Here is a 25285-nt window from a genome sequence, read left to right as displayed (position 1 = left end):
TGCTAAAAGCAAAGGCCACTATTCCCTACTCTTGCTATTAGATCTTTCTGCTGCTTTTGACACTGTTGAGCACCCGCTGCTCCTCAAAAAACTCCACTCACTTGGGCTACAAGACTCTGCTATCTCGTGGTTCTCCTCCTACCTATCTAAGCCCTCCTTTAGCATCACCTACAATTCTAAATCCTCCCCTCCTCTTCCTCTTTCTGTAGCGGTCCCCCAAGGCTCTGTCCTTGGACCCCTTCTTTTTTCTATCTACACCTCCTCCCTTGGTCAGTTAATAACCTCACATGGCTTCCAATACCATCTCTGTGCCGATGACACTCAAATCTATCTTTCTACTCCACAACTCACCCCCTCAGTGTGCTTGCGTGTCACTAATCTACTAACTTATCATATCAGTCTGGATGTCACAATACTTCTTAAAACTCAACCTTTCAAAAACTGAGCTCTTGATATTTCCTCCTGCCCGTGCACTTTCCCCCAACTTTTCCCTTGAGATTGTTAACACAACTATCCAGCCCTCCCCCCATGCCAAGGTGCTAGATGTCATCCTTGACTCGGACCTCACCTTTCTTCCCCACATCCAATCACTATCCAAATCCTGCCGCCTTCACCTTCGTAACATCTCCAAAATATGCCCCTTCCTCACTAATGAAACCGCAAAATTACTCATACACTCACTTGTTATCTCTCGTCTTGACTATTGCAACTCCCTCCTCATTGGCCTTCCACTACACAGGCTATCCCCCCTTCAGTCTATCATGAATTCAGCTGCTAGACTCATCCACCTAACCAACCGTTCAGTGTCTGCAACCCCCCTCTGCCAATCCCTGCACTGGCTTCCAATAGCCCAAAGGATAAAATTCAAAATATTAACAACCATTTACAAAGCTATCCACAACTCCGGCCCCGGCTATATCTCAGACCTGGTTTCAAAGTATCACCCTAAAGGCCGTGACACACTGCACGCAAAGCCATGCAGAGCGAAGCAAAGCTATCCGGCACGGAGCTTTGCGTGCAGTGTGTGAGCTGAGTGCAGTCAGATGATTGACAGCACCTTCAGCCAATCGGCTCGTCCATAACAACCTGCCCGCTGTCGCATCGCGACGCGCTGGTTTATACGCGCGAGCCGATTGGCTGAAGTTGAAATTGTTCATCTCGGCACGCTCAGCTCCGCGAGCTCTCGCCAGCTGAGGTGCCCAGAAGAAAATGACATGACACACTGCTCGCAAAGGCAGCGCGCCCCCGCGCGTGCAGTGTGTCACGGCCTTAACCGTTGGCTCCACTCATCCCAAGACCTCCTGCTTTCCAGCTCCCTTGTCAACTCCTCCCATGCTCACCTCCAGGACTTCTCTAGAGTATCTCCTGTCCTCTGGAACTCTTTACCCCAGCCTGTCCGTCTATCTCCCACCTTGACTGCCTTTAGGTGATCCCTAAAGACTCATCTCTTTAGGGAAGCCTATCCCACCTCAACCTAACCGCTCAACCATCATGTTCTCAAGCAATTCATCCCCACACAGCTCCCTCCTCATGTATCACTTCCCCCTCCCTTTTAGATTGTAAGCCCTCAGGGGCAGGGCCCTCCTTACCGTCTCATCTTGAATTGTATTGTGATTGTAATGTCTTCCCTATATTGTAAAGCGCTGCGCAAACTGTTGGCGCTATATAAATCCTGTATAATAATAATAACATCTATATACAAAAGGCATCTGTCCTAAGCAGGTCTGTGAACAGGCAGGGTTCACTTCAAACCTATGGTAGACTCAACTTTATCCCCAGTTTTAACCCTTTCCACACACGGGCAAAAACAAAAATGTTTTGCTTTACATAGAATTTAACTATCAAAACTGGGCTGCCAAAAAGTAGCTTAATCGTATTTTTTCTTTATCGAATCTCTTTGAAATACTAGCACATCCCACAAAGTCCCTCACACTCTCCCTAGCTTATAGCCTACTTCTTACATGTCTTTCCCTTATAAGACCAAGCAGTGCAGGAAATATAAGCGCCGTTCGTCAGCCATGTTTGAAGAGGGCAACTGCACACGCCTCGCAGTAGTAATTAGTAAAAAGTTTTAATAAGGTTTCTATTGTTTGTATTGTAAACGTAATGTAGCCATTAGGTCCTTCGCTCTGTGCCTCACTGGCGTCATTTTCGGTTTTCGTATGTTTGTTTTCCCACATCAAACATGGACGCCAGCTGTCTGGTAGCTAGCCACAGCCCATTCTCTAGCGTTTTCTGTGACCTCCTCTCGGCCGTTTGCTGCGTCACTTCCTGTGTCAAGCCGGTGTGTGGAGTAGTGGCGTGCTTTCCTCCATTGTGTGACTGTTACTTCCATCATGGTGAGTGGGGTTGGTCGTTGCCCGCAGGTCATCTCTGTCACCCAGAGTGATGCTCAGCTGTACTCGGAGGGCGGCCGGGCGGTTCGGGGGTCTCCCGTACACGTACAGGCTGTATAAGGATATATGTATATACGTCACTCCCCTTCCATTAGAAGAGCCATGCACGCACCCCATCATTCTCGGCTCCCAATACTAAGCAAGCACGTGTCTTCTTTGTACCAGAATTGATTGACAAGGCCAGGATTTATTTTACAATTGAGCAATATATCAATCAGTTGATAAGTAACTATTTACTCCAATGTAATAAATTAAACCTGTCATGGGAGAATCATGGAGCTTGCCTTTACTGAGCTTTCTATCCCCAAATACTAGTCGAGTAACTGGCATGCTGATCCTCTGGCTTCTACACTGCCTATAATGTGAAATCAGAATCCAGGTATGGAGTTCTGATCTGCATACTATGGCTAGGTCTTTGACTAAGTGTATTAAAGCCAAAAGGTCTATAACAGCCAGGCAACTAGCATTTTCTGAAGCAACTCAGCATTGGCAGTCTTTATCGCATTCATGGCAGGTTTTCTTGAACGCTTTCCCGCTGCTCATATATGTAGCAGCATGTGATGGGCCTCATTCCATTCTGCCACTTGTTTTTGCCAGGAGAGCACTCAATTGCGTGCCCATGTGACTGCACTGTCATTGATCGCTCCCACTCACAATTGGGAGCCAGTAGAGCGGGCCCCTGATCACTGTTGACAACTGATTTGAATTAAAGGATAAGTGTGCTTTAAAACACAGGTCACCTATCCTTTTGGCCCCTAATATATTAATTCTCCCCTTGCACAGATGAATAAGAGTTCTGATAGGTCAGGCTTGGTCCTGCAGCGAGCATCTCCCTCAGCTGCCTGTGCAGTACATCCCTTCTGACATCTCCGGGTCCTTCTGGATGGGAGGTGGTGTTTGATGAGTTCTGTAAAAGTCAATGGGGATGTACTGCGCAGGCGGGGCCAGGAGAGAGAACCTATCCCCGCAGAATGTAAACGAGGTCAGCACTTGGTAAGTATACATCTGGGGGGGGGGGTGTGTGTTTGGTCAGCTTAAAGGGGCCAAAAGGATAAGTGCACTTCTCCTTTAATTGTCCTCTCTGAAGGCTAGATGTTTCCTTTTGTTTCTGGGCCCTAGTAGAGGTACAACAAAGAAACAATGCACACATATGTGATATTTCCTTGCACATCAGGAGTAGAATTTATTTTGTTTTTTTTATGGTGGATCATGGTAATGGAAATAAATATACACCTAAAAATAAGAAAAGATCTCTTTTTACTATTTTGAACCAGTTTTCTTTAAACATAAAGGCCCAATTAAAGTGACACTAAACTCAGGATTTAAATCTTTAAAGGAGGACTATGGGGTCAGTGCTTTTCCCCATAGTTCTCCTTAGGGTAATGGGAGGACACAAACTAGTGTCCTCCTGTCACCCGAAGCTCAGTATTCCCCGAGCTACAGTTTGCGGTATACTGAGACGCCGGAGTGGATCCCAACATCGATGTCGAGATCTGCCCAGCTGCGTGAGTGACAGCTGGCTCTGCCTATCTAGAGGCAGAGTCAGCTGTACCCTACCCCGTCCGTTCCGCCAGTCAGCGCTGGCGGAGGGGGGAATCCATCCTCTCCCCTGTCACGGCAGAGAGCCGTGACAGGATAGAGAAGTGAGCGAACACCCACCGGCATGTGTTCGCTCACCTCCCGATGCACTGAGCCGAACTGTGACAGTGTCATTGTCACAGGTCGGCTAGAACTATGAGGTGAGTGAAAAACACTCACCTCATAGTTCTCCTTTAAAAAAAAAAAAAAAAAAGCATTCAAGTGCCTTAACTATTAACAAAAATGTATCTTATTTGTGTATCACTCGGCTGTGGATCCTCAAATCATCTCTGAATTGGTGCTGACACTGTCCTTCCTTCTGGAGGGTGAATACTTTTGTTCCCCATGGTCCCTGTGTGCTTTGTAAAGTTGCCACCGCTCTTAGCTCACTCCCATGATGGACTACAATCTCACGTTTTAGTTTATTAATTCGTATTGAAGTTATAGTTCGTCACAGGAGTGAGCTAAGAGCCGTGACTACTTTACAACACACACTGACTATGGGGAACAAAAGTATACACCCTCCAGAAGGAAGAACAGTATCAGCACCAATTCAGAGATGATTTGAGGATCTACAGTTGAGTAATACACAAATAAGATACAGTTTTCTTAATAGGGTACTCAAATGTTTTTTTTTTAATTTAACTCCTGAGTTTACTGCCACTTTGAAGAAGATATAATTCACCTGGATACATTGAGTATTTATAAAGATATTATAGTTTTACTAACACATGCAAGAGTGCCAAAACTAGGTTCAGACATTAAGATTTGTTTTACTTTCTGCCACTAAGGAGTTAAAGTCTGCTTTAAGGCAGGATCCTCCCAGGTGTTTATTTACCTCACCATGACAGCCTAAGCCTCCATTGGAGCAGTCCTCGCCTGTGCAATGAGTTCTCATAGACTTGAATGGGAACATACTCCAAATGTCTCTAATCCCAGCCCTATTCAGGGCTATGGGACGTTCTGTACAGGCATGGCTTTTGCTAAAGTGTATATAAACACACAACCAAAAAATGTATGTTGCAGCTTATCGATCCCTAGATATGGAGGCTGCATTTGTCCTCCTCCTCCCTGCAACAAAGCCACCGTTGGATAGCAGCATTGTCACCCTGTAGTGAGGGCAGTGTTAGATGGACTGGACTTGACTAACAAATTACATCCAAACTCCAGCTCATACATTTTCAGCAGTTAGTGCAACAGTTTTCCTTTTGGGATACAGGTTTTATATAAATCAAAGCCAACTGTTCTAAGCACCCCGTCACTATCAACTGTTTTGTCTCATTCCTCCAACTGCTACTCTTGCTGGGCAATTTGGTGTGTTATAGTAAGTTGAAAAATAACAGAGTTACTGGCCGGATCACCATGTGAAAAAAGAAAAGGAATGCAGCCACCATATTTCAGGATTTGTAACTTGCAGTATATTACATTTTTGCTTTTGGAGGAGGCAGGAACTGGTATGGTGACGTAAGCATCTGGGTGGGTAGTTAGGTTAGAGGGCTGCAGAGGATGGGTTGGTTATGTAGTGTATTTTCAAGTGAAGTTATATTTTAAGCAAGGGGCGGCCTCAATTTTTCGTCTGGAGATCTACTTTTCAAATGACGAGCTCAATGAGATCTACCAACGAAAAAAACACCTGCATTCAGGGGAGGGAGGGGGCGTGGTGGTGCATTGAAGTCAATGGCACCGCAGCCATGCCCCTCGCCCGCAGTGCGATTGCCGGCACCCGGAATGCAGGCACATTAGTGTCTGCATTCTGGTCCAGTGCGATCCGCAAAAATGCAGCAATCTGTGATGTTTACAGCGAGACCCCTATTAATGATCGAGAACACAACAAGAGGTTAGAAGACAGGCGGTTTAATCTCAAACTTCGCAAAGGTTTTTTTTCTACTGTTTACTGATACTCCTTTTAGTGTCATGTGACCGGTTTCTTAAAACAATACAGTCTAATGATTTTAAGACAGTAGAGAATTGCTAGGGCCAGGTCGCAGCTACAAATGCTGCGCCCCTGGTGGTTATTCCACTGACTCCACACTGTAGATGGACTATAAATCCCAGCAACATTATACAACAATGCAGAATAATACCATCAGCTATAGAGGACTCCAAATTCCAGCAATACATTATACAGCAATGCAGAATAGTATATGAATTTGCTACATACTCTGTGCTTCCACTCTGCTCGGGGGGGATTGGCCTAACAGTGGTTTTAGCAGTCAAATGTAGGAGCCTCTACAATCCACCAAGTTTTGAATGACGAAGAATGAGACTTATAGATGGGTAAGGAGGGGTTGAGTAACAACTTGTGCCTCCGTGTACAGCTTCCGCTTTGGATCCAGGGGCTCCATAAGTACACAGAAGTCAGTTTAAAGATTAATATAGGAATATACAGAAATCACAATGTTTAGCAATATTTGCTTGGACTAGGCCCCCAATGCGTTACTTGAAGGCCCTGTTCAAACCTTTACGTTTTGTCGCGCGTTCAACGCTGTATGAACGCTCTAAAAAAACGTGCAAACTTGAAAATCCCATTGTTTTTTATGGGTATGGTTCACACCTTTCCGTATTTCAGCCCGTCTGAACGCGCTACAAAACGGCCTACGCCCAAAGAAGTACATGTACTTCTTTTGGGGCGTTTTGGTCTCGCGTTTCCATTGGGATACAGCCAAGTAGCCCTTGGACTATAAATCCCAGCAACATTATACAACAATGCAGAATAATACCATCAGCTATAGAGGACTCCAAATTCCAGCAATACATTATACAGCAATGCAGAATAGTATATGAATTTGCTACATACTCTGTGCTTCCACTCTGCTCGGGGGGGATTGGCCTAACAGTGGTTTTAGCAGTCAAATGTAGGAGCCTCTACAATCCACCAAGTTTTGAATGACGAAGAATGAGACTTATAGATGGGTAAGGAGGGGTTGAGTAACAACTTGTGCCTCCGTGTACAGCTTCCGCTTTGGATCCAGGGGCTCCATAAGTACACAGAAGTCAGTTTAAAGATTAATATAGGAATATACAGAAATCACAATGTTTAGCAATATTTGCTTGGACTAGGCCCCCAATGCGTTACTTGAAGGCCCTGTTCAAACCTTTACGTTTTGTCGCGCGTTCAACGCTGTATGAACGCTCTAAAAAAACGTGCAAACTTGAAAATCCCATTGTTTTTTATGGGTATGGTTCACACCTTTCCGTATTTCAGCCCGTCTGAACGCGCTACAAAACGGCCTACGCCCAAAGAAGTACATGTACTTCTTTTGGGGCGTTTTGGTCTCGCGTTTCCATTGGGATACAGCCAAGTAGCCCTCGGAAACGCGCGTTTGTCGTGCGTTTTTTACCGCGAATCGTGGTAGAAACGCGCGACAAACGCGCATATTCAATACGCATAGGTGTGAACCCAGCCTAAGTGTCAAATCGGAAAGTAATCAGAGTTGAAATAATTTTTTCTAATCAATTGGTGTATATATATATATATATTTATAAAATGTATATGCTTTGCAAATAGGTGTAAGATGTTTGTGTACTTTATTATATTCAATTAGTTTTTCGTTTATGTGTCTTGCTGAAATTGAGGTCCGCTGTTTCCCTAAATATTGTATTTTTTTTTATGTTTTGCAAATGCAGGCTTCCCTCTCACTAGCACCCATGAACATTTTTAGAGCTGGAGCTGATGAGGAAAGGGCAGAAACAGCCCGTTTGGTAAGTGTTTTAATGCACCACACAACACTTCTTAGAATCTAATAAAAATGCTCTTATAAAATGTTCTCTTAAGTCCATTTGGGATGATTCGTGCGGTTTTTAAATTTTAATCACATTTTATAGCATGTTGCTTTTTAGATGAAAAAAATGTGCAAAGTGCAATGTTAAAAATAAAAATTAAATATATATATATATATTCACCGATCAGCCATAACATTATGACCACTGAAAGGTGAAGTGAATAACGTTGAAGTGGGTGGGATATGTTAGGCAGCAAGTGAACATTGGGGGGAATTTATCAAAACCGGAGCAGCTGTGCATGGCAACCAATTATCTGCGGCTACACATCCCCATATGCAACAAATTCTGATAGAAAGGTGTCTGAACACAGTTCATAGCAGTTTGTTACATATGGGGCTATGAAGCTGCAGACCAGTCAGGTTGTCCCTGCTTATTCATGTCCACTGCCAAAAGTGCCTGCAATGGGGCACAAAAGCAACAGAACTGGACCACGAAGCAATGGAAGAAGGCGGCCTGGTCTGATGATTCACGTTTTCTTTTCCATCATGTGGATGGCCAGGTGTGTCTCTCTTACCTGGGGAAGAGATGGTACCAGGATGCATTATGGGAAGAAGGGAAGCCGGTGGAGGCAGTGTGATGCTTTGGGCAATGTTTTTGCTGGGAAACCTTGGGTCCTGCCATTCACGTGAACGATACGTTCACACATACCACCCTTCATGGAAACAATATTCTCTGATGGCAGTGACCTCTTTCAGCAGGATAATGTGCGCTGCCACACTGCAAAAATGGTTCAAGAATGGTTTGAGGGGGGGAGCCTTCTTGCTGAGTTCCCATGAGATTTTGTCAGTTTTACAATGAGAGCTCCCTTGCAGCAGGAGGGGTACTGGCTTTGTCACCAGTGCCTCATCAAAGGCAATTCTAAGTTAATCCAAATAATGTTTATCATGTCACTAGCACAAGTTTACACTTCAGCATGCCGAGATGTAGACGCCTGAGTTTTTATTATATTTTTGTTTTTGTTTGGGGGAAGGTCTATTTATTCAAGAATGTCATAGTTATATTTACTTGAAGGCAAACATCATAAACATAACTCAAATGATGCGCTCACTAAAAACACATTTTACTTTCCTTTTTAAAGATAACTCCTCCATTGAATGGGGTTTCCTACTGAAAGCAAAAAGGTCTCATTCCCACCAAGCGGTACTGTTTTCAGAATGTAGATGACGAAGGCCTTATTCACACAGACAATGACATACCTGTTTATGGGACATTTTTAAATCCATATAAAAGCATGTAATCATTTTAAAATATTATAATTCACACTGTGTCTTTACCTGTGTTTAGGTGCATTCCGGTTACTTGCAATTAGAGAAAGTAGAAATCTGTGAATCCAGATTAGACACTCTGAATGCTTCTAAACGATGGAGAAAGTGATTTGGGAAGTATAAAGTTTATATATACTTCCCAGATCGATTTCTAGGTGTTCAAATAAAACAAAGCCATGAGGCCTGTGCGAATGACGGCTCAAAATAAAAGGAATTGACAATTTGTTGCCCTTTGCGATGTGTGGGTACCTTTTTTAGCACTTATGTAGTGAGACTAAACCATGTAAAAGAGGGGGAACCAGCATCATTACAGTTAAGTATTGACTTGGGTGGTTGAATTCTCTGTAATCAGAAGCAGATCATTTCAGCGTATATAATTATTTTCTCTTTGGTTGTTAGGTGGCGAAGTTAACTAAAATGTGTTTTCTATTTTAGTCCTCCTTTGTTGGAGCTATTGCTATTGGAGATTTGGTGAAGAGCACCCTGGGACCAAAAGGCATGGTAAGTGTTGAGCTCAAGCATTTTTGGATAGCTAATACACATGATCACTATTGCCCTGTTGTGGGTTTACTAGCACCCTTGTAAATATGGATTTGCACCTAACAATGGTCCTAAATCATTTTGTGTTGCCAGGTTTAAGCATTTAATTTTTATATGTTTGCTAATGTACACTAGAAACAAAGGGAATCCAACTGAGGGGCAACAAAACAAGTCTTTTAGATACATGGGATCTTAGGTTGTCACATATTTTGTGGACCATGAATTGCACTTAGCCTGGCAAAGAAATGTGCCCATGTATTTTCTTTTGTGAATATTGAGAGTGAATTTCTACTTTCTGTTTAATATTCAGTATTTCCATGTTCCTCATACTGGTAATTGGTTCAGTTTAGTAGGCTCGCTGTAGTCGCACTTATTAGTACAGCAGTTTCCTTTGCCATTTCTAGTTGGAAATAGGAAACGGCACATGGCTAATGTTGATGGAAGTATTTATAGCCATGCCACTAGCAACATTAGCAGTAAGCTTTTGTTTGAATAGCTAATGCTGTGACTGCATGTAGTATTCCAGTTAAACTGTGAAGATGTTATGTTGCAGCTGAAAATATTCTAACCTTTTTTGCTATGGAATGTGTGTGACCACATAAAAAAAATGATGCTTCACTTTCTCATGGTATAACGTCATAGGAGAATTTGTCTGTATTATCCAGTACACTTAATGCAGCTTATCTGTACTTTTACATTACTGTGTAAAACATTAGACATTTCTATAGATCGGGTAATGCTGATTTAATGTGCTGATTACCTATCGCCTTCCTAGGACAAGATTCTTCTCGGCGGTGGTAGAGATAACAGCGTTACTGTAACCAATGATGGGGCAACCATTCTGAAGTCTATTGGAATTGACAATCCTGCAGCCCAGGTGTTGGTTGGTAAGTTATTTTTTAATATGTTTACTGCAAAATGCTTACTAAAATGGTCTCTGGTTTGACTCGCTTTTACTTAATTTATATTTTAGACATGTCTAAAGTCCAGGATGATGAAGTAGGTGATGGAACAACATCAGTGACAGTGTTGGCTGCTGAGCTTCTTAGAGTAAGAAAATACTAAGTTCATTTTGCTTCTAGTGCATGTGGCATGTTTTAAAAATGCATATGTGTTCTTTAAAGTTTTCCAGGGAGGAAATAATTACTATTGGGTGACCAACCCACTTTTGTGAAAATGAGATTAAATGATCATGGTTACAGTGAACCTCCATGTTTGTTTAAACAAAGTTGATCATATACAGTACATTGCAAGATTTTAGCCAATTTTGTTAAATGTACCTACATGCCTACCTACACTTTGCATATATTGCACACACATCTTTTCTTTAGCATAGTGATATTTTTCAGGATTAAACTTTTCTTGGAGAGCAGGATTTCAGTACAGAACTCATCAGTCAGCTCAGGGAACCAGCCACATGTTTGTTGCCCTTGGTAATTGATCATCTGCCTAGTAGATAAAGGGCAAAAAGACATTCCCAAGATTTCAGGGAGGTTTTGGCAATCGGATTCCAGTGGAGTAAGAAAATTAAGAGATTTGACTTAATGCAGCACTAAAAAAACACAGAAAAGGTAGAAAATATCTTATTTCACACCCATAAGGTAGACCTGAGGCATGAAATTGTAAGAGCTACACAACATATATTTTATTTAAGGTAAATTGGTTGAAAATTTGGTGAAGATAAATTACATCTCCAGTTAAACTTTGATCTGTATATCCTGCACTGTCCAATGGCTTTGTGGGCTAGTCTAGTCATGGAGCTCCGTTAGTATCTCCTAATCCCACGTGACAGGATAAAAATACATTGGTCTGATTTTAGGCTATTGTGGTGTTTCAGTTTTGCTAATCATGGAGTGGTGGTATGCTATGTACAGTGTGTTAATTACACTCTCCCTCTAGTTCTACTGGTGCTTCTTGTCCAAAATATTCCTAAAACCTATGAACTGTACTTTTGCCTTTCTCCATTAGGTGTCAGTTTGTGACACACAAAATGTGAAGGCACTGCCTTCTTAATGGACTTAAACATTCATGTTTGTATGGGACTGTTAGTAGTATGAGCTCTTTCATACATTGCAAGTGGTAAAAAAAAATAAGTTTAAAATGAATAGCAATTGGTAAAAATAAAGTATTCACCTGAAAATGTTCTTATTTTTAGGAAGCTGAAGGGCTGATTGCCAGAAAGATTCACCCTCAGACCATTATATCTGGATGGAGACAAGCTACACAGGTTGCCAGAGAAGCCCTTCTGAAAGCAGCAATGGATCATGGGTTAGTTAATGTTTGCTTAATGTTCACCCCTGATACAGCTGTAGATGCATTTCTTTTTACCCTTCGAGCTCGTTGAAACCATACTTTATTCCTCCTGAAAAGTTACGTAGTATTTGAGGTTGAATAAAGACACAGGTCCATCAAGTTTAATTTGTGTGTGTGTACATGTGTGTGTTCGTCATTAAGAGTACCTGTACCCCTGTATGTTATGGTCTCTGAGGAAGGTATCTGAATGATCTCTGATTCAATACTGTCTGCTGATGTCGCTGCTTGTGGGAGAGAGTTCCACAATTTTACCGCTCTAACGAAAAAGAAGCCCCTACACCCTTTCTGGGTAAATCTTTCTTTCCTCCAGTCTTAGGTGTTGGCCCCTAGTCTTCTTTAGGGAGTTTACAGTAAACAGTCTATTACTGATATTACTATTGCCATTAAACATTTTGATTTTGTACGTCAAAATCATGTCCCCTCTTAATAGCTTCACTTCTAGAGTGAACAAGTTTAAATTTAGCAACCTTGTCTCATAGCTTTGGTCCTCCCAACCATTAATTAGTTTTGTTACCCTTTTCTGGACCCTCTCCGGTTCAAGGACATCCTTTCTGTGGATCAGTGACCAAAATTGAACCGCATACTCAAGATGAGGCCGAACCAGTGATCCATAAAATGGTAAAATTATTGCTTTGTCTCTACAGTACATTCCCTTTTTTAATGCAGGACAGCACCCTGCTAGCTTTGTTTGCGCAGCCTGGCATTGCGTTCTTTTGTTTATTATGCGGTATACTATGACCGCCAGATCTTTTTCCATTTCTGACTTCCCTAGTGGAGTACCCAATAATGTGTATTCTACTTGTCTGTTTTTAACCCCAAAATGCATTATTTTACATTGTTCAACATTTAAACCTCATCTGCCATATAGTTATCCACTCTCCTATTTTATTAAGGTCCTCCTGCACTGTTATAATATCTAAGCATTTGTGGTACTGTTAAAAGCTTTTGCAAAATCCAGGTACACTACGTGCCATGCCTTTCCTCCATCTAGGCTGCTACTCGCCTACTCATAGACTGTTAGTAAGTTGGTCTAGCAAGGACAGTCCTTCCTAAATCCATGCTAATTGTCACTTATTATACCATTACCACGAACAAAATCCATTACTATTCCTTTATCATTACCTCAAACGATTTGCATGCTATTGATGTTAGACTGACTGGTCTGTAGTTCCCAGTTTGGCATCTTGAACCTTTTTTCAATATTAGTACTATCGTTGCTTTACGCCAATCACTCTTCTAGAGAGCTCCGGGCCGGCCGTTTTTCTACTACGGCCGGCCCGGAGGTAGTTAAGTACCCTAGGGTGCAGGTTATCTGGTCCTAATGATTTACTCACATTAAGTTTCTCTAGTATTTGTTGAACTCTGGCTACCTTTAACCATTGCGGTATCTTGCGCGCTAAGCTACTCACATTCTTATCTCCATTAAACTCGTCTTTTTCTAGAGTGTATACTGAAGAGAAAAATGAATGCAATACCTGAGCCTTCTCCCTGTCATTTGTGATTAATCTTCCATTCTCATCTTTTATTTGGCCTACCTGCTCTTTTCTGACCTCTTTACTGTTTGGGGGTTCTTCTGACAGACTATCGCGATAGACACTTGCTGTGGTGACAACTTTCTGAGAAAGGTTTTTGTTTATTTTGAAGGTGTACTCATTTTCCCTTGAGTCTCTGAGGCAGAAAATGAAGGAACATTTTCCAAGGGATACATGGGTTTTTACGCTTCTTTTTTTCAAAATGAATAGTTTTTTTTGGCTTTTACTGCAATTTAATTTCTGCAATGTTCTTCTCTAAAGACATCCAGTTTGAAATAAGTAATTATTGTGTCCTTGTTCTCAATAGAAATGATGAAGAGCAATTTCAGGCTGATCTTTTGAACATTGCCAGGACAACCCTGTCTTCTAAGCTTCTCACCCACCACAAGGACCACTTTGCTAAACTGGCTGTGGAAGCTGTTCTGAGACTAAAAGGCTCCGGCAATTTGGAAGCAATTCATGTCATTAAAAAGTTGGGAGGAAGTTTAACAGAGTCTTATCTAGATGAAGGTATTTTCATATGTGAATAAAAGGTTGTTGGCCGACCAGAAAATACAGCTACTTGATGAGTTTTGTCCAAAAAACAGACTGCCCAAAACCTAAAATACAACTGAAGATGGGTACACACGGAGCTAACTTGGGCTGGTTCAGATGAATCGGCCCAAATTTGCTCTGTTGGTGACACTATTCTTTTAACAGAAGTTGATCATTAGATTGGCTTTTGCTGAAGGAACATGGTTGGACATTCCTCTGCCGAACGGTGCTTTCAGCCAATTAGCTGCAAGCACTATTCGGTTATTCTTCAGTGGCCGGAGCTGCTGTCAAAATACAAAGCTCACAGCGGGAGATTTGCCTATGCTGTTTAGCATGGATGGAGAAATCTGTTTTTATTTTTTCGTTGAACCTACGGGCTGAATGGGAAAAAAATATAACGGTGTATACTAGGGATGTCCCGATACCACTTTTTCAAGACCAAGTACTTCCCCCTCATGTACTTGCCGATACCAATTAGCGATAATTTTTCTTAAAGGGACGGGTGACTTTAAATGATCCATAGTACAATTACATATTATTTACTATGGATCATGATTTAACCTATTCATGTTAGCAGGGGAGAATTGTAAATCTATTGCTGTAATTTAGTGGAGGTGTGTGCTGTATATATGTACTACATATACAGTACACACTTACAGTACACACTATAGCAATAGATTTACAGCCAGCCCTGTCCCAGCTTCCCTCACTCAGTTTCACTCCGATCCCTGTTGCCTCACGCGGTGCCTCTTGTAGTCGGCGCTGGGCAGGATTGCTGCATCGCGTCTCGGTACTCAGCTTGTGGGAGGCGCTCACAATTCTGCCCTGCTAACATGAATAGGTTAAATCATGATCCAAAGTACATAACCTGTAGCTGTACTACGGATCATTTAACCTATTCATGTTGACAGGGGAGAATTGTACATTTATTGCTGCAGTGTATTGGGAATATGTATAGTACATGTACTCCATATCGAATACACTGCAGCAATAGATTTACAATTCTGACCTGCTAATATGAATAGGTTAAATGATCCATAGTACAACTACATGTTATGTACTATGGATCATTTAACCCATTCATATTAGCAGGGGAGAATTGTAAATCTATTGCTGCAGTGTATTCTATATGTAGTACATGTACAGTACATACACTGCAGCAATAGATTCTTGTTCACACAAAACACTCAAATTCCCACTTAAGCCCAGGCCCTCACTTACTGTTGCCTCGATTGCGGTGCCAAGCGATGTGCCGAACGATTTTCCTCACACTTGAGGACGTCATCGGCGCTGAGCTGAAAAGGAGCGTCACTGCTGCTCCGGTGGGCGTCGCTCCGAGTGGATCCTCTGGGCAGTAGCCGGCCACCTAAATTAGGACCCCCACTTAGAGCGCCGCCCACTGGAGCAGCAGGGACGCGACGCTCGGCAAGTAAAGAAAAGAACAAAAAAAACATAGCGCCAGCTTTGGCGCTATGTATCAGGGCATTTTGACAAGTACAAGTACTTGTCAAAATGCCCTGTATCGGTCCTGATACTGATGCTTGTATTGTTATCGGGACATCCCTAGTGTATACCCTACTTTGGGGGGGGGAAGGGTTAGTTAATACAGGTTAGAGTGACCTTTAACAAGCTATATTTTATGCTTTGTGGTGGTCCTCTGTAAACTGCTAAACTCCTTGAGGGGAATTTATCAAAACTGGAGCAGACAAAATCTGGTCCAGATTCTGCATTTTACATAGACTTAAAGTGACCCTTTCACTAACTGTACATACTGAAAGTAAAACCAGTCTCTAAAAAAAGATATACATTGCTTTCAAGGCAGTAATGACTATCTCATGCTGCCACTGGCATCCAACACTAGGTTGGTTGGTTTCCTGGTTCCTTGGTGCGTGCTGTGGTTCTTTCTTTTGGGCCCCTATGTCACCGTTGAGTACTGTAATGTAGGGGTTTGGAGGAAGGAACAACAGCATGCGGCAGGGGGCTAGGTATTCGACACACCCAAAAGTCAACGTCTGGTATTCATTAATACAGCAAAGTTTTAGACTACTGCCCACTCCAGTTTTGTAGACTTTTATATAGAGAAAATGTAATATTTATATTATAAAAGTCTTCTCCTTGACCTTTCTGCATAGTTTTGAACAAACTGCTGATTTTCTCTATTAGGTTTCCTGTTGGACAAAAAGATTGGTGTGAACCAACCAAAACGCATTGAAAATGCCAAAATACTTATTGCGAATACAGGAATGGATACTGACAAAATTAAGGTTAGTGGCTTTTGTATGTCTTTTATTAGTGTCTATTGTTTTCTCTTGCGGTTTCTTGTGAGTTGTTCATGAAATTAATACTTTTACTAGGTGTTTGGCTCAAGAGTGCGTGTAGACTCAACAGCAAAAGTGGCAGAGATTGAGCAAGCTGAGAAGGAGAAGATGAAAGAGAAGGTGGAACGCATTCTGAAACATGGAATCAACTGTTTCATCAACAGGTACTGAGAACTTCAATTACTTGGTTGGGTCGGTAGCTCCATTCTAACGTTTTGTTAGCTAGTATGTTAAGTGGTATTTTTTAAGTGCTGGAAACAGATTTTACGGTGGAGAATTAATTACCTCTTCTCCAGGCCTCTTCATATCTTGACTTTAATATTCGTTGCTTTTTTTTTCCCTTGATAAAATAAGGACACATTGTCATTGACTTTATGATGTACTGACTGTAATTGACCTTTTCAAAACAAGCTTGCTACCATCTAGGCAGGTACAAGTGTTGATCAAGGGCCATGTCACACATTTAGGTAATGGTATGTTTTTCAGATAAACCTGTGAAAAAAAGATCAGCTCGATGTAAAAAAGTTAAACAGTGTGTGTTAATGTTTTAAAACTAGAGATGCACCGATAACGTTTTTTCTGTATCGAGTACCAATATTTTTTTTTTTCGGTACTCGCTGATACCGGAAGTCCCATTTAAGGAAGCCATGTGGCGTGTAATGACTCGCCACTTAGCTTCCTGATTAGCCATGGAGGCGGTTTTCTGGCCAATGAGGAGGACAGGGGGCGGGTAATGACTCACCACCTGGCTTCCTGATTGGCCAGCTTCCCGACCAATCAGGAAGCCTGGCGGCAAATCATTACTGGCCGCCCCGGCTTCCTGATTGGCTGGGAAGCCGGCTCCATGCTCCCTCGTTACCAAGTGACAAGGGAGCATGGAGCTGGCTTCCCGGCCAGTCGGGAAGCCGGGGGGCAAGTCATTAACCACCCCCCGGCTTCCTGATTGGCCATGGAGCCAGCTTCCCGGCCAATTACAAAGCCAGGCGACATGTATTTGATTTGCCGCCCGGCTTCCTGATACCGGAAGTTTCTGTATCGGGAACATTTGGGCGAGTAAAAGTACTTGCCCAATCGGTGCATCCATATTTAAAACATTTCTCCTTTTAATTTGTAAATGGATACGCACTTGAGTCAACCCAGGATGGCTCACTACATGTGCAGGCTTAGCTTCATGCTTTGCAGTGCTACACAGCGATTTGTACTTTATTGCTCCTTTTCCCAAAGCAAATCTGTATCTGTAAGTTAGCCAGTTTTATTGCAAACCAACAAAAAAAAAGAGAGCAGATTTCTCCCATCAACACTGTTTAAGAATACCCTATCAGAGCTGGCAGCTCGTGTGCGTACGAAGATTTTCCGACCGGCTCCTTCGATCAGCTGATCAAAGTATGCCGGCCGAAAGGGTGCTGACAGTGACAGTTTCTCAAGAACTAGCTGAAATTCGCAATGTATGGCCATCTTAAAAGAGTTTTTTTTTTTTTTTTTTTTTTTTATCCCATAGTTCTCTTTAGGGTCACGGAAGGGCATATACTAACCACCTCCCATGACCCAAAGCTCAGTATATGGTGGGCTACTGCCCACTGTATACTGAGAGTGCTGCAGCGGGGATGGATCCAGACAATACTGTCGAGATCCACCCAGCTGGCTGGCTGACAGCGGGCTCTGCCTATACAGAGGCAGAGCCAGCTGTACCCGCCCCCTCCCCTGTCGGTTCCTCCAGTCAGCGCTGGAGGATCGGGAAGTGGGGGTGGATCCCTGCAGGGAGCTGTGACTGACGGTCACCGCTCTCTGCAGGGAGATGATCGGGACGTGAGCGAGCTACTGTAGGTGTTCACCTACCCTTCTATAGAGTCGACGTGTGACAGTTTAATTGTCGCACATCGGCTCTAACTATGAGGATGAGTGTAAATCACTCACCTCATAGTTCTCCTCCTTTTTTAAGTAAAATTTATTTTTTAGTTACATTTTGAGTTGTTGATATGTGTATCAAAATACACTATACTTTGCATTTAACATAAATGTTTGTCATGTTTTCTGAATACAGGCAACTGATATACAACTACCCTGAACAGTTGTTTGCCACTGCTGGTGTTATGGCTATAGAACATGCAGATTTTATGGGTGTGGAGCGTCTGGCACTTGTGACAGGTAAACTTAGTTTAACTTGAGGTCTACTCTGCATTTGGTATTTCAGAAGAATAAAGAGAGGCCGTTATATTAAATCAAATAGCAAACTTTACTTCATAACCTCAAGCATTGCTAGACACCTTGCAGATACTCTTCTCTGCACCCAAGAAGTTACTTTCTGGGCTCATGCTGTATCTGACTTCTACCTCAGCTTTACCTGGAGTTATACCCAATGACAGCACTGGGGATTCAGACCTCAAATGAAGGCCACAATTACAGCACACAGTCAGTCAAGGAGCTGCATGTGGACTTGAAAGATGATTTTCTTAATAAAGATGCTTGCTGTTGTGTGGTAATGTTTGTTTTGTATTTTTAGAAGTAACCGATTCCATTTAAATATACAATTCTTTTAATGTGTTTAAGATCCACTCTGCAAATGACATTTCAGCTGCAAAAATGTTTTAGCTGTGGCTTTCCTATTTATTTTTGAACAATCCTGTTGCTTCATTCAGGTCAAATTGTTCTGGATATTTGAAAACAAGTATCACGTTTTAAGATTTGCGGTGATAAGGCACTGTGCTTTGTCTTGTTAGTTACATAAAGTCTGTCTGCTTTTCTCTTTTGATCCCGAACGCATATTTTGTTTCAGGTGGAGAGATTGCTTCCACTTTTGATCATCCTGAGCTTGTAAAACTTGGAACCTGTAAACTTATTGAAGAAGTAATGATTGGAGAGGATATGCTCATCCATTTCTCAGGTGTTGCAATGGGTAAGTGTGTGTTTCTAAATGTGACATTTTCTTCCTGTTTAAACCTTTTTTGCATTGGCTGTTTTCACAACTCCTTCCCACATTGTGCAAATGGGCTCATTCAATAAAAGTGAGGTGCAAGGTGCATAACCAGTCCAATTTCTAGTTACTCAGAGGATAATCTGGATTGTAACGGATTACTGCATTTATTTTACTAGATGAGCCTGACATAATAGTGAAATTAACAATAAGTTTCCTTTCAGTAATGGCAATGTCTCCTCTCTAACATTCCAGGAGAAGCTTGTACAATAGTTCTTCGTGGAGCAACTCAGCAGATTTTGGATGAAGCGGAGAGATCCTTACATGATGCTCTCTGTGTATTGTCCCAGACTATTAAGGATACGAGAACAGTTTATGGAGGAGGTAATTTAATTGAGAGTATTCATTCCTAAATTGCTTGTACAATTCTGCTCCGTTTTATCTAAACATTCCATTTGGGATATTTTAGGATGCTCTGAAATGCTGATGGCCCATGCAGTAACACAATTGGCCAACAGAACCCCTGGCAAAGAATCTGTGGCTATGGAGTCTTTTGGCAAAGCTCTCCAAATGGTAAGTTATAGAATTTAAGTCCAGCAAAGTATGTTGTTTGTGTTTATGTACAGGATAATAATGTAGTGCATTGTCTCACTATAGATTTTTTTTTTTTTTTTTTCCATAGCTCCCGACTATCATAGCAGACAATGCTGGCTATGATAGTGCTGACCTGGTGTCTCAGCTCAGAGCAGCTCACAGTGAAGGAAAGATGGCATATGGACTTGGTATGCACAGACTTCTGAATAAGATATATTTGAAAGGATATCTTTGCCAAAAGAGATACAGGGCTTCCATTGCAGATCACTGATTTGTAAATGGCTTTTATTTCCTTTTTATCTTACCAGAACAAATAATGAGTTTAAAATCATGGGCTGCCTGCAGGTTCGCCAGGTCATTGAGCTGGAAAGACCTGAAGTCAGAGGATCAGGCATGACTGCCTAGATACTCGGATTTTCAATACAATCCGGCCTTGTTTACAAAGGCTTGACACTCCACAGTCCTCTGAAAAGTGGTGTGTGGTGGATCGCTTGGCAGAGGAGCTGTGGAGCAGCAGCTGCCCGGCTCTCAGGCCGCCCCCATGAATGCGGGGGTTTTTTTGTTATTTTTTTAATCACAATGAGATTTTCTATTGGAGTACCGCATTGGAAGAAAACACTTGTGACCCCTATTCCTTGGTCACATTACTGTTACGTAATGCTAGGGTCATTAGTGCTAGATTACTTATTTGAAGTATATGCTTTTGCTTTGTCATTTGGAAAAGGAGTTCCCTTTCCTGTGATAATGGTGCTATTTATTGGCTTAACTGAATGCTTTTCTTAGTGATAAAATTATTTTTGTATTGGGAGTTGAGTTCACTCTAGGAGCAGTGCATATTAGGTCATACGCAGAGGGAGGAGGTGGGGAAGGGGTTAAGGTACAGGTCACGTACAGTGAGGGTTAATGTGCAGGATAAGGGAGGTGAGGGGTTAATATGCACTCACTGAAGTGGCTTGTGGAGATCAGATGTATAGGAGAGGAGTGGTGTGGAAAGCTTAAACTTTATTTGAATATGCTGCTGCCACTGATCTCAGTTGTGTTTGGGAACTAATGAATGACACTGTTTTGTCTGACCACCGATTTATGTATTTGAACACACTTGCTGAGACTAGTCTGTACAGATAGGATGACAACCTACTGAGCTGATGGTATCCGCAGGCAAGGTCCAACACTCTTAAGACTATATTAATGCTATAATAATGCTAATCTACCACTAGTTATTAGGACCATACCATAACATAATGATATGCAATGCATACTATAAAAGAAACGGAAAATAACAGCGGCTTTGGCAGCACATACAGATAAATGATTCATAAATTAGCTCTAAGTTCTCTCCTTCCTCCCTTGTGAAAGGAAGGGGAGGGCTCACAGATGTAAACATTACATCTGTGAATGGTGTCTCGGTATTTATGGGCGCACTGGCCACCCATTGGTTATTTCTGCACGAACCTTTATAAACAGTATTGTAGAAAAAAGTGCCCACCACTTTGCCGTTTCAAAACATACCTTGGTAGACAAGTGGGTAAAGAAGCTGTTTAGCAGACTTTGGTTCTCTTTACCCAACTATTAAAACCGACCTAGTCACAACTTGGCTTTATGCAAGAATCTGAATGTTGGGCTAGGCAGGTTTTTTGGATGTTAATGTATGTGCATATCAAATGTTCTTGTTGTGCTGGCAGTGGGTGCACTAAAAAAATCCAAGCTAGAATTACTGAAAGCATTGTATCTCTGTGACCAGTATGTCACGGCTGCAAGCCCAGATCAAACAAATGAACTTTACATTGCCCAGCAAAGTATTTCTTTATATTTATGCCCAAATATTTACAGTCATCATGTTTACAAACCGCTGACTCAATCTCTCTCAGCTCTGCTTCCCTAACATTAAGTACAAGATCACAATGGACAGAGCAGTTTGCAGCAGGGAGGAGGGTAGGGGGAGGAGTGGGGATAAGGGAAGAGGAAAGTGTCTTGCCTTGCTGTGCCCGTGTGTTTGTGGAGACACGTACAGCTTACTAGCACACACAAGGGTGGCTCCATAGGACCCTGCAAGGGAAAGGAGCAACCCTGAGAGCTCATTCATAACCTGTCCGGACCAGATCTAGACCTGAACGATTTTTGTCTGGTGCAAAAACGCATCCCTATTCATTCCTATGGTAAAAAGTGAGGCTAGTTCACATCACTGTGTTCAATTCCAGAATGTTTAAAAACAAATACTACTGCATCTACTATTTCTCTGGTCCGGAACGCATCAAAACGCATGCAAACACTGGAATACACTAGAAATTTAATTGAGACATTAAAAATTGAGGCATCAAAAACGCACATGCCCGCCTTTGCAGAAAGCATCCAGATTTAGTCTGGAGATGGTGTGAACAAGCCCTGAAACAGGATATCTGGGCCAGTGCTCAGGAGACCAGCTGATTCTGCTGGAAACTAAAACTTTGAAACATTAAGAAGCATTGTAAGTGATTTCATCAGCATTTTAAAAAGCTTAAAAGCATTTTGACTTTTCTATCACTTTAAGTGGTACTTGTGCGGAACTAGACCATTGCTAAAATGAGTACATGTTTTATATTGTTTTGTAGACATGAAAAATGGCACCATTGGAGATATGGGGGAGCTGGGCATAACCGAGAGCTTCCAGGTGAAGAGGCAAGTTTTACTGAGTGCTGCTGAAGCAGCTGAAGTTATCCTGCGTGTAGACAATATCATTAAAGCTGCACCAAGGTAATGTAAATAAATCCTGGATTTTAGGTTTATCTATTATGTTTCTGAACAAATATCCTTGCGGATGGCCTTACCAGAAATGCATACCTACAGCCATCCTTTTTCCCCAATGGAGGGTTTTTGTATTTTTTGTGCGTGCTCCAGTTACCTGGGGCAAGTATTTCCTGTCACTGTTATAAGCAAATTTTTGGTATCTCACTGATTTTATATTTCCATTGCACACAATCCTGGAGTCAGCCTGAAAGGGGATGCAGTAGCAACTGTCAGAAAGTTGACTGGTATCAGCATAGATACGACCAGGTCACCAGCACACCATGGATCCCTAATCAAAAGTCCAAACTTTTCAAGTTCAAGCACACCTGCACTTACTGTGATGTAATGAAATTAATATTTGGACTTTTGCAGATCCATGGTGTGCTAGCGACGTATGCATTTGCAGTCAATCTCAGTCTCCATGAGAGTCATTAGAAAAATAGATACAATATATATTTTTTGTAGCTGCTGGTAAGTTCTGCTATTTAAAGAAAATAAGGAAGACTGCTTCTTTATAAGCATATTCTCAAGATCTTATTATTGTCCTCTGCTGGGTTTATTGGCAGTAGTAAATTTGGCAGCAATATCACACCCTCCCCTCTTTCCCTAGTAGTAAACAGCGCAGATTGTGGCCACCAAAGTTGAACTACTTGGCTCCCAAATGCATTTAGTATTTTGCAAAGGACCAATAATATTTGAAAGTAGAATTCCTGTGTTCAAACCAGATAAGAATACAAATATCCCTTTTTCTCTCCAGCATTCCGTATCGCATGTCTCTCCTATAACAACTTCCTACTACTGGCTTAGTAATGGTCAAACAGGATGGACCAGTTTTTAAAAAATACTGTATTCCTATTTTATATTGTCTGCCTTTTTAATATGCATCAAAGCATGTGTGTGGGGTTTTTTTATGTGTAATTTTTTTTTATATAACATACATATTGGCTGTGAACATTACTGAAACTGGCCACACGCGCACACTAGATTATCTCCTACCCCTAAAATTACTTGGAATACAATGGCCTTCAAGGCAGTATGTTTTGTTTCAAGAAGTTGTTTATTCGACATAATATCTAGCACGGCATTGAATAGGCATGCAAAATATGGTGTTTTGTACACTAGTACATCTTTAAGCAGACATTTCATTTATGTAAATGTTAGTTTCTTTGACTACCTTCTGTTCAGTATGGAATATTTGAGAACCATTTCTGAAAAGGGGCTCCAGAAGGGTTAAAAGCCTGCTGCTTTATGGGCTTGGAGGCTTATTTGTGAATTGTCCAGTTTATAATCCTGATTATAGTTTACCAAAAGATGGCCTGTGGATCTAGATACAAAGCCTTGAATGACATCTTAATACTTCATATTTCTTCTTTGTGTTTTTGTATTATATCTGTAATGTTTTTTTTAACCATGATTGTGCCTATTTATCAAATTTTAGTGTATTGCTACTTCTCTTTTAGGAAACGTGTACCTGACCATCACCCTTGCTAAACTTCCCTTTGATGACTGAGCTTGTGGACCAGGCTGCGTATAGCTGAAAGGCAGAGGCACAGTGAAAGCTAGACGCAATTGACATCTTGGCACTTGTAAACTGCGCCCGCAGTGTGGTTTATTTATTATTCGTAAATGCTTGTTCATTTTTTTTTTTTTTCTCCACTCAAATAAATTTTGGTAATACAGCTGTACTCTTTCCAGGCGAAGCACTAAAATGTCATGGTTAATTGAGCTAAACAAATACATTGTTAAGTTTAGAGGCTGTTGCTTGGAATTACTGTTAAGCAGAATCTCTGGCGTTCTGTCCAGCTATTTATTAACATGTGTGCATTTAAAATGTGTGATGAAATCCATGCTATTATAGGCGGTGCCATTGGAACAGCGGAACAAAATCCAAAGATTAGGGAATTTATTTGGACCAAAAAGTATAAACAGCCTAAATGTCATAGCCTAAATGTGTTATTACATATGTTGGTTTGTATGAAACAAAATTATTTGAGATAAAGTTGGTTGTAAACATTACAGAAAGAAACAAGCTCTGAGATCCATTCCATCCATTCCATGCATTTAAATGCACATGTGTTATGAAAGTAAATACATTGACTGCACCAAAGCACCAGGCATATGAATGCTTATGAGTGAACATTATAATTTCTGTCATAGATAGAACTATATATACTAGGGATGCACTGATATTGATTTTTCGGTATCGACTACTGATTTTTTTTTTTAAATGGGATTTACCAATACTGGATGTCCCATTAAGAAAGCCAGGCGGTGCTTAATGACTCTCCACTTGGCTTCCTGATTAGCTGGGAATCCGGATGGCATGTAAAGACTCTTCACCCGGCTTCCCAATTAGCAAGGAGGCTGTCTCCGGGCTTCCTCATCACCAGGTGACGAGGAAGCATGGAGCCAGCTTTCTGGCTAATCGGGAAGCTGGGAGCGAGTAATGACTCGCTTCCTGACTGGTCGAGAAGCTGGCCAATCGGGAAGATGGGCAGCGTATTATGAGTCGCTGGCCAGCTTCCTGATACCGGAAGTTGGGGTATCTGGCTAGGCATTGGAGCATTTGGGCGACTACGAGTACTCGCCCAAATACTCAATATTGGCACCGATACTAGTATCGGTGCATCCCTGCTATATACGCTACAGTGGTGTCACACGGGGTTTGCAGCCCACAGTGTGTGACCCCCATCAAAAGACTGACCCTGACTGGTCTCTGGCTACGTAGCACCTTTCTTTTGGAAGCAGCGCTAACTTT

The 25285-nt window shown here is 41.8% G+C and overlaps 1 protein-coding gene across 1 annotated transcript; it reads left to right on the top strand.

Moving 5' to 3' along the window:
• Positions 1–2206: 2206 nt before the first annotated feature.
• On the top strand, positions 2207–24207 carry CCT2 (chaperonin containing TCP1 subunit 2). Its single transcript, XM_018576386.1, has 16 exons — positions 2207–2339; positions 7602–7676; positions 9458–9523; positions 10338–10449; positions 10536–10612; positions 11718–11830; positions 13715–13917; positions 16105–16205; positions 16296–16423; positions 18301–18404; positions 19033–19152; positions 19426–19554; positions 19640–19743; positions 19853–19952; positions 22353–22494; positions 23988–24207. Exons 1-16 carry the CDS (start codon positions 2337–2339, stop codon positions 24016–24018), a joined length of 1608 nt encoding a protein of 535 aa, XP_018431888.1. The 5' UTR covers positions 2207–2336; the 3' UTR covers positions 24019–24207.
• Positions 24208–25285: the final 1078 nt, after the last annotated feature.

The sequence above is a fragment of the Nanorana parkeri genome, unplaced genomic scaffold (genome assembly GCF_000935625.1).
Source record: "Nanorana parkeri isolate BGI_ZX_2015 unplaced genomic scaffold, ASM93562v1 scaffold65, whole genome shotgun sequence".
NCBI lineage: Eukaryota > Metazoa > Chordata > Amphibia > Anura > Dicroglossidae > Nanorana > Nanorana parkeri.
The sequence above is the reverse complement of the archived record's forward strand: the minus strand, read 5'-3'. Positions and strand labels throughout refer to the sequence as shown.

Bases quoted from the DNA above. Each gene is read 5' to 3' on its own strand.
- CCT2 (XM_018576386.1), top strand. The intron at 16,424-18,300 runs GTACTGAGAACT...TTCTGAATACAG, and splicing joins ATCAACTGTTTCATCAACAG to GCAACTGATATACAACTACC. The intron at 19,953-22,352 runs GTATGCACAGAC...ATTGTTTTGTAG, and splicing joins AAAGATGGCATATGGACTTG to ACATGAAAAATGGCACCATT.